At 45.2% G+C, this 11,778-nt stretch overlaps 2 protein-coding genes across 7 annotated transcripts in view; one reads left to right on the forward strand and one right to left on the reverse strand.

Annotated features, from left to right (window-relative positions):
* Positions 1–9,965, reverse strand: APEX1 (apurinic/apyrimidinic endodeoxyribonuclease 1). Of its 2 annotated transcripts, none has more exons than XM_042476024.1 (5): positions 9,830–9,965; positions 5,767–5,911; positions 4,448–4,629; positions 2,130–2,322; positions 1–1,233 (listed from the first exon to the last, which is right to left on the reverse strand). In XM_042476024.1, exons 2-5 carry the CDS (start codon positions 5,825–5,827, stop codon positions 719–721), a joined length of 951 nt encoding a protein of 316 aa, XP_042331958.1. In that variant the 5' UTR covers positions 5,828–5,911; positions 9,830–9,965; the 3' UTR covers positions 1–718. The 2 variants fall into 2 exon arrangements, with proteins under 2 accessions (XP_042331958.1, XP_042331959.1); XM_042476025.1 differs by having other exon boundaries at positions 5,767–5,908; positions 9,830–9,957.
* LOC121935024 (O-sialoglycoprotein endopeptidase) overlaps positions 9,965–11,778 on the forward strand; it is a 12,689-nt gene continuing 10,875 nt past the window's right edge. Inside the window, exon 1 of one of the 5 annotated variants that reach the window (XM_042476021.1) lies at positions 9,965–10,026. The gene's annotated coding sequence lies outside the window, so the exon portion shown is untranslated. The other 4 variants (XR_006104723.1, XM_042476019.1, XM_042476023.1 and 1 more) reach the window with 4 other exon arrangements.

Genomic DNA, 11,778 nt, shown 5'->3' on the forward strand with positions numbered 1-11,778 from the left:
TTTCATTTATATCTTATAAAAAGGAAGTTTAATGCTCTTTTTCTGAGACATTATGCTGTTACCTTGAAGCACCACAGCCTTCTAAAAGCAGGAGGATTTTGAAAGAGAAAAGGCTACTCAATAGAAAAATAAGGTGAGGAAGATGGGAAACCAAGGGAGTTTAAGAACAGTACTAGGTTAGGTGGAGTATCGCAAGCTGAAAGACAGAGAGCATCAATTCTTGTCCATTAGCCACTTAAGTCTCTTTTGGAGATCATCAGGCAGAGTTGCCAGCTGATGAACCAGAGCCATAATCTGTTCAGCCTTTTAACAATGTGAGGCAGAGACAATACAGCTTCTATCTCATTCTGTTTGCACATAGAATCCTACCCCTGTCCCATCTAGTCCTGCTTGTTACATTTAATGAAGGGGAAAGGAAACTGGGCACACATCCATGGCAAGAGGCTGCTACTGTGTATAATTGTGATGGCCCTGAAAAGGTACGAGAGGGGGCTCACCTCCCAGCTCAGGAGTAGGTAACCTTATTGGCACTCTCTCTCGAGTTACCTCAGCCAGGGAGAAAAAGAGAACAGAAATTCAAACCTCTACTATACAGGTGTGGATATAGCAAACCACATTATCTTACACACACCAGTTTTCTACAGTTATCTCCTTCACCCTTGAGCTCTAGTTACACTAGCAGTGTCATAACCACCCTCTGTCCCCCTCCATTGCTGATTCATATGGCCAGATACAGGGTGATGGGACAGTGGTCACTCCCCAGGGCAGTAGAACGGATCTTACTATCACAGACACCCTCCAGCAGGTCTTTGGAGACTAGGAAGTAGTCGAGCCGCCAACCCACGTTCTTGGCCCGGGCGTTCATCATGTATGTCCAGAAGGTGTAGGCGTAAGCCGTGTCAGGGTAGAAGTGACGGAACGTGTCAGTGAAACCTGCTTCCAGCAGCTTGGTGAAGCCAGCCCGCTCCTCGGGAGTAAAGCCGGCATTCTTCTTGTTGCCCTTGGGGTTCTTTAGGTCAATTTCTTCATGGGCCACATTGAGATCCCCACACAAGATCAGGGGCTTGCGGGAAGCCAGGCCTTGCAAGTAGGAGCGGAAGGCCACATCCCAACGCTGGCGGTACTCCAGGCGCACTAGGCCCCGCCCAGCATTGGGCACGTACGCCGTCACCAAGAAGTAGGAAGGGAACTCAGCTGTGATCACACGACCTTCCTTGTCATGCTCCTCTTCACCTGTAGTGGGGTGGAAGCCAACAATGGAAATGGTTGTTGGACATCTTGGTCATGAGCAGTGGTTCCCACACTTGGGTTTTGCAGAAGTTTCAGACTTCCAACTCCCAGATGTCCCAGCCTGTTTAGCCAACACTCAGGAATTCAGGGAGTTGAAGTCCAAAACACCTGGAAGACCAAAGTTTGGAAACCAGTAGTCAAGAAGGAGGGTGGAGAAAGTGTCCATCACCCACCCCAAAGTTATTTTAGGCCCAGAAGAGGTCCTTTTTGTAATAAGGTTAAACTAATTTAGTATCAAGAGAAGCCATATTGGTACCTTTTTTGTGGGGAAAAGAAAGAACTAACCTGGTCTAAAATGTGGCCTTTGGCTGTAGAGGCAATTTTGGGGTAAAACAATTTTTCAAAATATTTGTTTCAAAGGTGTGGGGAGTGTCACAGCAAGGTGTACAGAATTTCACTGTTTTATACAGAGCCAATGCATTCCCTCAAAGGCCCCTTGCAGTTTCCCACCCCAGCCATAAGGAAAAGAGGTGTACAGAAGGCCAGAATATCAGTTCTCTCTTCAGGAGCAGAGTGTGTCTGAATAAAAAGCCCAAATTTTTAATATAGAAAACTCCAGCAAGCTAAGATGAAGTACTCATCATCATTTTAGGAATATAGAAGGCAGTAGGCAAACTGGATACAAAGCCTGGAAAAGCTAGGGGGATTTTTTTTTTTTGGACTAGAACTCCCAGGAACCCAGCATGGATAGGGGTATTCCAGGAGTTGTCCCCCAAAAAATAATTTTTCAAGAGGGCAAGAAGAATAAAATCACATGTTAGAAAGAAAAGGGGGAAGCAGAGAGAACAAAATAGGAGAAGGAGGTATAAATTTGCCATAAAGGTTTTGCATGTTCTCACCGATACCATACTTGACATCAAGAGGCTTGATTTTGGAGATTAGGGCCACCCCACTGTAGCCTTCCTTGTCATCAGAGCAGGCCCAGTACTTGTGGGGATATTCAGCCAGATCCCGGATTTCAGCAGGCAGCTGTTTCTCCGCACACTTGGTCTCCTGTAGGCAGAGGACGTCTGGGCTCTCCTCGCATACCCACTGTGTGAAGATACAGCTTTAGGTGAGCATCTCCTGACTGCCATATTCTCATAAAAGTGAAACAGAAGTTTAATAAATTACAAAGGGGGGAGCTGGATTGGCTTCCCCCCACAGAACTACAGTGGGCCCTTGGTATCTGCTGGGTCTTGATTGTCCAGGATTTGGTTCCATGGATGCTCAAGTCTCATTATATACAATGACGTAGCAAAATGGTGTCCCTTACATAAAATGGAAAAATCAAGGTTTGCTTTTTGGAAGAGAATATTTTCAAGCCATGGATGGTTGAACCTTGAATGCACAATCCATGGATATAGTGGGCCAACTAGTTTTTGTTTTTTTACAAAGGGCATGCAGTGTAGCTTTGAATATGAATTCTCCCACATGGAAGAAAAGCCACTTGGGGGCCATTCAGACTACACAATTATAGTACCATGATTCCACTTTAAACTGCCATAGGGATATTTAGAATTTTAAACCAGGGAGCTCTAATGCTTCACCAAACTACAAATCCCAGGATTTCATAGGGTGCAGCCAACACAGTTAAAGTGGAGTCATATGGCTATAACTATGTACTGTGAGCTGACTCCTGGGTTTAAGTAAGTAACACCTCACTTCAGCTATGAAGCTCCCCAGGTGACTTTGGGCTATTTGCTTTCTCTTAACCTAACCTACCTTTCAGGGAGATTATGAAGGGAAAGTGACTGGAAAATCTTGTATTCATTTGTTTGCTTACTATATGTATAGGCCACCTTCCTGACAATCAAGACAGCTGATAATTTAAAATAACACCATATAACTGAAGAGGCACAAGCCAAAAAGAAAAGGGGAAGAGAAAAATAAGACTATCTGGTTTCCCTATTCTTACATTACATAATTCATGCATACAAATAGCCACCAAGGAAGAGAGGGAAAGGAGTGTAGTAGCTTAGTGATAGTGCATATTCTTTCATATACAAGAGTCCCTTTCAGTTATAGCATTCTGATTCCACTGTAACTGCCATGGAAATATCCTATCAAATCCTGGGATTTGCAGTTCCCCAGGAAGAATATTGAGAACCATCTGCCAGAGAGCTCTAGTGCCTTTCAAATCTACAAACCAAGTTCACTCAATAAGTTTCCATGGCCAAGCAGGGATTCGAACCCTGGTCTCCCCAAGTCCAAGTCCAGCACTGAAACTACTATACCACACTGGCTCTCTTTCTGTCCATATCTTGGAGGAAATGTGCCCTAGAAATATCAAGCCAGGAATTAAGCTGGAGCCTTGACTTTGCTATTTCCTAGCTGTCTCAAGCTCTAAAGGTGCAGCTTCTTTAAACTATGAATCTGGTTGCTATACTGTACTACAGTCTGCTAATTCCTTCTTGACAAGCAATTATAATTATTTCCTTGGAGAGTTGCAACAATCCTTGCATATCTCCATAACAAATCCCAACTAAGACCACAATGCAGCAATGACGTAGAAAATAAAGTGGACAAGGGATAGAAACTATGAGGCATTCCTCTTCTGTCCTGGCATTCTTACAAGACACATCCATATGTAGTCAAAAGACATGAACACTTTCACACTCCATTATTATAACACTATGATACCATTTTAACTGCTGTGGTTCAATCCTATGAAATCCTGGGATTTGTATTTTCATGCATTAGTCCTGAACTTTTGCCAAATTACAATTCCCAGGATGCCACAAGGATGCAGATTCTTATACAAGTTAAGTACTGTATCCTTTATCAGCCATTCCAGAATCCAAAGTACTCCAAAATCCAAAATTATCCACATGGGTGGCTGAGATAGTAACATCTTTGATTTCTGATGGTTCTGTGTACACAAACTTTTTTCCATGCACAACATTATTTAAAATATTATATATAAAATTACTTTCAGACTCCATGTATAAAGTGTACATGATACATAAATGAATGTTATGTTTAGATTTGGGTCCTGTCTCATTCTGCATAAGCAAATATTTCAAAATCCAAAACACTTCCAATCTCATGCATTTCTGATAAGAGAGACTCAACAGTATATGCATGTTCAGATTTTAAGCAACTGGTTGGTTCTCCTGGAAAACAAGATACAAGATACTCCTGGCCTGACTCTGACAGGGCCCTTCTCATGCATTACCTCCACTCCCTTCTTCTTGACCCAGGCTCGGATCCCATCGACATTCCAGGATGTGACCTTCAATGTGTATTTCTTGCCACCGGGAGAGGTGAGTTTATCTGGAGGGTCCTGATACATGATGGGGCCATCAGCCTCCTTCTCAGCTTTAGCTCCACCTTTCTTGGCCTTCTTAGGTTCTGGTTCTGAATGGGAAAAGAGAGTATGAATCAAACATTTCATCAGTCACAGAGAATTGGTTTTCATATTGGACTGTCACTCCCAAAAGCCATACCCAGCACTGATGGGAGGGGGTTATGGGGGCTGCAGTCTACAAAGTATATACCCTGCCCTGATTTAAGAAAACACCATAAACCAGTGGTTCTCAAATGGTGGGGCAGGACCCCACCGGGGGTTGGGGGTGCGAGAGCTGCTAAAGAGAGCGTTTAAGACTTGGTCCATGATTCTTCCTCTTTCCAAACTTTTTATGTGTAAAATTTACACATTCATTGAGTTAAATATTGAATTTACTTAAATAAAACTATTCTAATTTGAATGATGTTATTTACTTATATAATATCAAAATATTAATATGCACAAATGTATGAAAATACAGGCACTAAATAAAATACAGTCGCACCCCCCCCCATGACTTTGACGATTCATGGATTTGATGAACATGTTTCCTCTACTTCGTTGCTACATTGTGGTCTTAGTTGGGATTTGTTATGGAGATACGCAAGGATTGTTGCAACTCTCTAGGAATTCTAGGTCTTCCATCATGACTCTATGATCAGCATTCGCCATATGCCACGCTGGAGGACATAGTGATTCCTGGAAAGACCAATTCTCTAGGCATTTGTAGGTATTCCAGTGCAATTGTGTGGTCAGCTTCTGCCAGATGTTGACCATAGACTTGCACTGGAGGACTTAGGAGAGGTAATCTTTCCGGTAAAAAAATAATAATGGTTTTTTATTTCCAGTTTTTCCATTTTCATGAGGTCCCTGTGTCCTTAATCTCAGTGAACGTGAATAGGCTGCTGTATTTTTATTCATATAGTGGCAAGAGTGTGCATGTGAGTCTGCATGTAGATGTGAAGCGGGTCCTAAGTTTAAAAAGTTTGAGTACCACTGCCATAAAACTAAAACACTGCCTAATTTTTGGCCGCTTTTTTTCATCTTTGTACCATCCAGTCTGATTGATTCTGCAAAACATTAAAATTTGCACATTCTTGTGGCATTTGGGTATGCCCCAATGAAGGCACTCACAACACACAACCCTTCACCCATGAAACAAGGTTACCCCCTTTGCCCACCTTCATGGCTAAGATGGAAACACTTACCTGCCACTGCCTTCTCTGGTGGGACTCCATCCTCTTCTTTCTTCTTCCCTCGTTTTGGCATCGCAAGTGCCTCCCAGCTGGGTCTGACCCTAAGCAGCTGGCGGCTGAGTCTTGCAAGCTGCAGATTCTTAGGCACCAACGTCTTCTGGTAAAAAAGCAAAAATACTGTAAATGGCACCCCATTTCCCTCAAAACAAGTGCCCTCCTGGACTGGAGTATCAACTCAGAACACTTTAACAGTACAGGGGTACCCCGGGTTACGAAATTAATTCGTTCCACCGCCGCTTTCGTAACCCGAAAATCTTCGTAAGGCGAAAAAGCCATAGGCGCTAATGGGGAAAAGCCGCGATTTCGTGCGAAATAGCGCCGAAAAGCACCAAAAAATTTTTCGTAACCCGAAATAACCTTCGTAACCCGGAACAGTTTTTTTAAATGGATTTTTTTCGTAACCCGGAAATTTCGTAAGGCGGCGCATTCGTATCCCGGGGTACCACTGTATATGTAACCACCTTCCATTCAACAACATACTGGCTCAGAAGACATCATCTTTATCAACTCTACAGAATGAAGAACACAATTTCTGCCAATATGTCACAGAAGAAACCCAGAGCAAGTGTGGCCAACCAAAGTGTGATCAAGATGTGTGTGTGTTGTTTGCCTTTACATTTATGATTATAGTAACCCTAAGGCTACTAATGTAGCCCCCTAGTCTTCCACCGTTACCCTGATTTAGTAGTGTTGTTGTGTCTTCAAGTCATTTCCAACTTATGGCAACCCAAAGGCAAACCTATCACATTTTTTTCTTGGCAAGGCTCATTCAGAGGAGGTTTCCCATTGCCTTCCCCTGAGGTTGAGAGCGTGTGATTTGCCCAAGGTCACCCAGTGGGTTTCATGGCCAAGCTGGGATTCGAAGCCTTAGGGTTGTCCTAAGTCGGAAATGACCCAAAGGCACACAACACACACTCAAGATTAGCACCAATGTAGTACAGTATAGTGGTTTGAGCATTGGATACAACTCTAGAGACCGGGGTTGAAATCCTTGCTCAGCCATGGAAGCCTACTGAATGGATTTGGGCAAATCATGCTCTCTCAGCCTCAGGGGGAGCCAAAGGAAAAACCCCTTTGAACAAATCTGGCCATGAAACGTGTGACAGGTTCACCTTAGGATTGCCGTAAGCTGGAAATGACTTGAAGACAGACGACAACAACAGCAACAACAACAACTCTAAATCTGGGTCGGGCAACTGTGGATGGCCAGGGGGCTACACTAGTCCCCTAGAAGTCACTTTCACCATGTTTTAGGCCCAGGAGAGACATACAAATGAAATCATCATCATCATCAGCAGCAGCAGCAGCAGCAGCATGTTTATTTCTATCCTGCCTTTTTCCCAGTACAGGGACTGAAGGCAGCTTACAAATCTAAATAAATAAATAAATGAGACCCTAAATAAATAAATGATGCTGTTTGGCTGCATTTGGCCTTTTTCAGAGCCATTGCCACTGTTCCCACAAGATTCCCTTCTTCCAATTTGTACCTTCTCTGTGGAAGAGGCATCAAATTGGGGAAACCTGATTTGGCAGCAATATCCACAAGAAGGGGATAAATGTCTTAACTGACAATGAAGTGCACGCAAACCGGCAATTTGGTGTGGCAGCTAAGGAAGCGAATGCAGCCATGCACTGCTTTATCAGGAGCACAAGATCGGAGGCATGACAAGCAATGAGTCCAATTAGGATAAAAACATCCTCCCCCATTGCTCAGTTTGCTATCACATGAGGGGGACAGCAAAGAAAAACCCATTAATCTCATATCCTGAGTCAAAGGCTTATTATTTTCATTAATTACATTTATCTGCACCCCACCTTCAAAGATTTCAAGGTGGCAGGCATGACTTCTTATCTCCCTGTCCACACACCAACATTCTTGTCTCCATCTAAAATCAGCATTATGCAGATCCCCGTCCAACAGTCTAATCCAATTCCTTCAGTCTTAAGGTGGGTTTCAAGCAAATTGACCAGATGTCCTAACTGCAAAGGAGGCCAGGGCTTCACAAAATGTAGGACATTCAAGAAAAATGTTCTACATAATCGCATTGCTCTTAAGCTGTGAGCCAGACACACTGAGTCCCAATGCAGGGAGGAAGTGTGATATAAATTAAATAATAATAATATTTATTATGCCCAGATAATATCATTGTTTTCTGCATTGCATTTCACTTTGATTCCACCCCATCAACCATGTAAACTGTGCATATACGTACTGTACGCCTGAACCATGCATCCGGGAAAGTGGACTGTAATCCATATAAATTCAAGGTGCCAAGAATAGGGGTCACAAGCCTCTTTTCTTTTACATTGGAATAGATCAACAGGCTACTGTTTCAAAAATCCCCCAAAAGGATTATAAGCAGCTAATCTTGCCCAGATAGGAACCAGTATGGCACAGTGGTTTGAGTGTTGGACTACAACTATTGGCCAGGGTTTGATTCCCAGCTTGGCCATGAAACCCACTGGCAAGTCACACTCTCTCAAGGTGAGGCAATGGCGAAACATTTTAGCAAATATTACCATGAAAACCCCATGACAGGTTTGCTTTAGGATCGCCATAAGTCAGCAAAGACGTGAAGGCACACAACACACACACATCCTCCTCCAGATAAACTACTGATACCAATCTTTTCTGTCAAGCAGTGCTCCTATGCTTTTATTACAATGGGTCAACTGCTGAGACTGGGTGGCAGGCCTTGAACAGATAGCTGGTGGTGATGGGGAGGATCAGCTTCAAGGCTAGGCTGCGGGGGCTGAACCCCTCCTCCAAAATCAAGGCCCAAAACTGGACAACCAAGATAACCCTCCACAGGCCTTATCAGTCAGAAATGTACTAAATGATCCAGCACTAAGCAATATTAAGGCAGTGCTGTTCTGCAGCTTTTCCTGGAAATAATAGACTGCTGACAACCTACCATATATACACTTAGGCTCCATCTGCACTGCAGAAATTATCCAGTTTGATAATGCTATGGAATTTCATGAGATATTTAGTCTTCTCTGGCGCCACAGCAAACTACAATCCCCATGATTCCACAGAGTAGAGCCATGGCAGTTAAAGTGGTGTCAAACTGGATTATTTCTGCAGTGTGGATGCAATCTTATTTAGGAATAGGCTACACTGAATACCTGGAAGGTGTTTCTATACACACAGTGTGCTTGAAAAATGCCTTCATATTTAGGATATCTGAGAAACAATGCATCATTAGTTTTGTGCAAACAGTTTAAAATGCAGACACATTTTCTGAGGGCGGATAAGAAAAGCACTAACTTTCCCAATGCAATGATGGGCCAAAGCTGCACCTGTTGGATTCCAACCTGCTTCACAGAGGAAGAAGGCAAAGTTATCTGACTGCAGAGGCTTCTCTGCAAAGATGGAAGACCAAATTGTCCTTTATTTCACGATCTAAACAGTGCAACTGATGATGGGCATAAACTGAACCTGTTGAACTGCAACCTGCTACATAGTAAGAAGCGAAGCAACCTCACTGCAGATGCTTCTCTGCCAAGATGGAAGACTAGGCACTCCTTTTTTAACCTTCTAAGCAGTGTAACAGATAATGGGCCTAAGCTGCACCTGCTGTTTTTGACCCACTACATAATGGGAGGGGAAGCAAATGAAAGGGCTTCCCTGCAAGGATGGGAGACCAGGCACTCCTCTGCTTCAAGGTACAAACAGTGCAACTGTCAAGCTGCACCTGTTGAATTCCAACCTACTACAAAGGGGGACACGAAGGCATCTCACCGGAGAGGCTTCTCTGCAAAGAGGGGAGACCAAGGGCTGCTTTTTTCTGGGTCTGAGTAATACAATTAATAATAACAATAGTAGTAATAATGGCTATGATGCACCTGTTGACTTTCAACCTGCTACGTAGGGAAAGCAAAGCCAGCCTACTGCAGGTGCTGCTCTGCAAAGACGGGAGACCAAGGGCTGCTTTCTTTCAGGGTCCGACCCATACTACTAATAATAACCATGTATTCCTTGCCAGTATCTTTCAGGGCAGCCAAGACTTACCGCCTTGGAGACAACGGCGGAGGGTCAGGAAGGATTCTTCCCTTTGAGCCGAACACAGAAAAGCGGAGCACGTGGAGCCCCTTGGCGTCACGTGACAAGGGCTGAGGGGGCGGTCCCTGGTGACGTCAGGAGGCGGGGCTTCCCCTTAAAGCCGGAAGAGAAAGCGCCTGGCAAGAAGGAAAGGTTGCGGCTCTCAGGTCAGGAAGGGGTTAACTGGGATGAGGAGGGGGCTTCTACCTGTCACGTGGGCAGGGGTTGAGTGGGCGGGGCCCAAGACCCGAAGAGTGGGCGGGGCCCAAGGCCTGAGTACTTCCCCTTCGCCACCCCAAAGGGGAGCGGCAGGTTTTGCTGACGCTGCAACCGCCTCGACACGTCCGGTTCCCAATTGAACGCCGTAAAGGAAAAAAGTGAGCGCAGCAGAAAGAAAAAAGAAAGAGAACAGGAGACGTTTTTTATTTTCCTCTATTTTATTTTATGTGTTTTCCTTCCGGTTCATAGAAGGCGGAACACTCCCCTCCAATGCCTGCCCCGCAGAGGTGGCTGGTGTCGAAGGAGCACCGGAAGTGAGGGCTGAGGGGCCCATTTCCGCTATGAAGCCTTAAGTCTCCTCACAGCAATGGCGTCCGTAACGTCAATGGCCTCCTCTAGGTGGCGCTGCCGCTGCTGCTGCTTGGCGTCTCCATCGCTGGCCCTTGCTGCCCAAGGAAGGCAGCTTCCTTGGAGGAGGCAGACTTGGGAGCTTCCTGCCTTGGAAGGAGCACAGAAGCACCTCCTCAAGGCTCCCTGCGTGGCCTGGAAGGCAGATGGCTGCCATTGGCTGCCTGGTTCTTTCTCCCGCCTTGAGAAGGCCGTAATCCTTCCACAGCGTCCACCGAAGTGGCCTCAGGGCCCCACGTCATTCAAACCCGTTATTATAACCGTGCTGTTGCCAGCCTCAGCAGGGCCTTCAGGGGCCCCAGCGAGCGCCGTCTTGCCTCGTCCTTCATGCTCTGGAACCCGGCTGCAAGGCCCCCAAAGCCTTTGCCTAGGCGCCGCCATCTCGCCTTGGAGGGAATGATCTCCTCTTCGCTGGTCGCAGAGAGCGCCCCCTTCTGGCCTCAGAAAAAGTGAAGCAGCAGCAGCAGCATCTTCTGTAGGTTTGGAAGCAACGTCCGGAGCCTTCAGTGGCCTTTGTCCGAGTTCCTCCTCCTCCTCCCTCAGCCCCAGCCGTCAAACAGATCATGTTGACTCTTTCCCCCAACGCTTTGACTCTTTTCTGGCTCAAGGCTGTGGAATTCTGGGAGTTTGGGCGGGGTTGTTGGGCATTGCAACCCTGTTGGGTCTCGCAAGCAGATTGGACCCTGCATTTTGTAAGCCTCTTGGGTAATTGCAAACATATTGCTGTTGCATTTTGCAACCATCTTGGTTGCTGCAAACATTGGCTCTTGCTCTTTGCGAGCATGTTGGATCTTGCAAGGAGGTTGGATCTTGCATTTTGTAAGCTGGGTAACCCAGTGAATGTAGACAGATGAGTTTAGTGTCTTTAGCTTTTATTTGTACTGCAATATATTTTTTAAATGCCCAACATTTTATAGTGGCTTGTCCTCCTTTGTGGTTATGACATCTGGTCACCTGCATATTGCAAGCATATTGGGGGGTTGCATTTTGCAAGGATTGGGTGTATCCACACGGAAGAAATAAATCAGCTTGACACCAGTATAACTGCCATGACTCTTTCCTGCAGAATCTTTGGATTTGTAGTTTGGTGAGACACCAGAGATCTCTTGACAGACCAGGCTGAAAGCCTCACCAAACTACAAATCCCAGGAGTGTTAAAGTGAAGTCAAACTGCTGTATTTCTGCAGTGTGGTTACATCCCTTGTTGCCCTTGTTGTGAGCCCTGAAGCAGTTTCCAACCTATGGTGACCCAAACTTGTCACAAACCTGTTTTCTGGGGCTGAAAGTGTGTG

The sequence above is a fragment of the Sceloporus undulatus genome, chromosome 6 (assembly GCF_019175285.1).
Source record: "Sceloporus undulatus isolate JIND9_A2432 ecotype Alabama chromosome 6, SceUnd_v1.1, whole genome shotgun sequence".
Lineage (NCBI taxonomy): Eukaryota > Metazoa > Chordata > Lepidosauria > Squamata > Phrynosomatidae > Sceloporus > Sceloporus undulatus.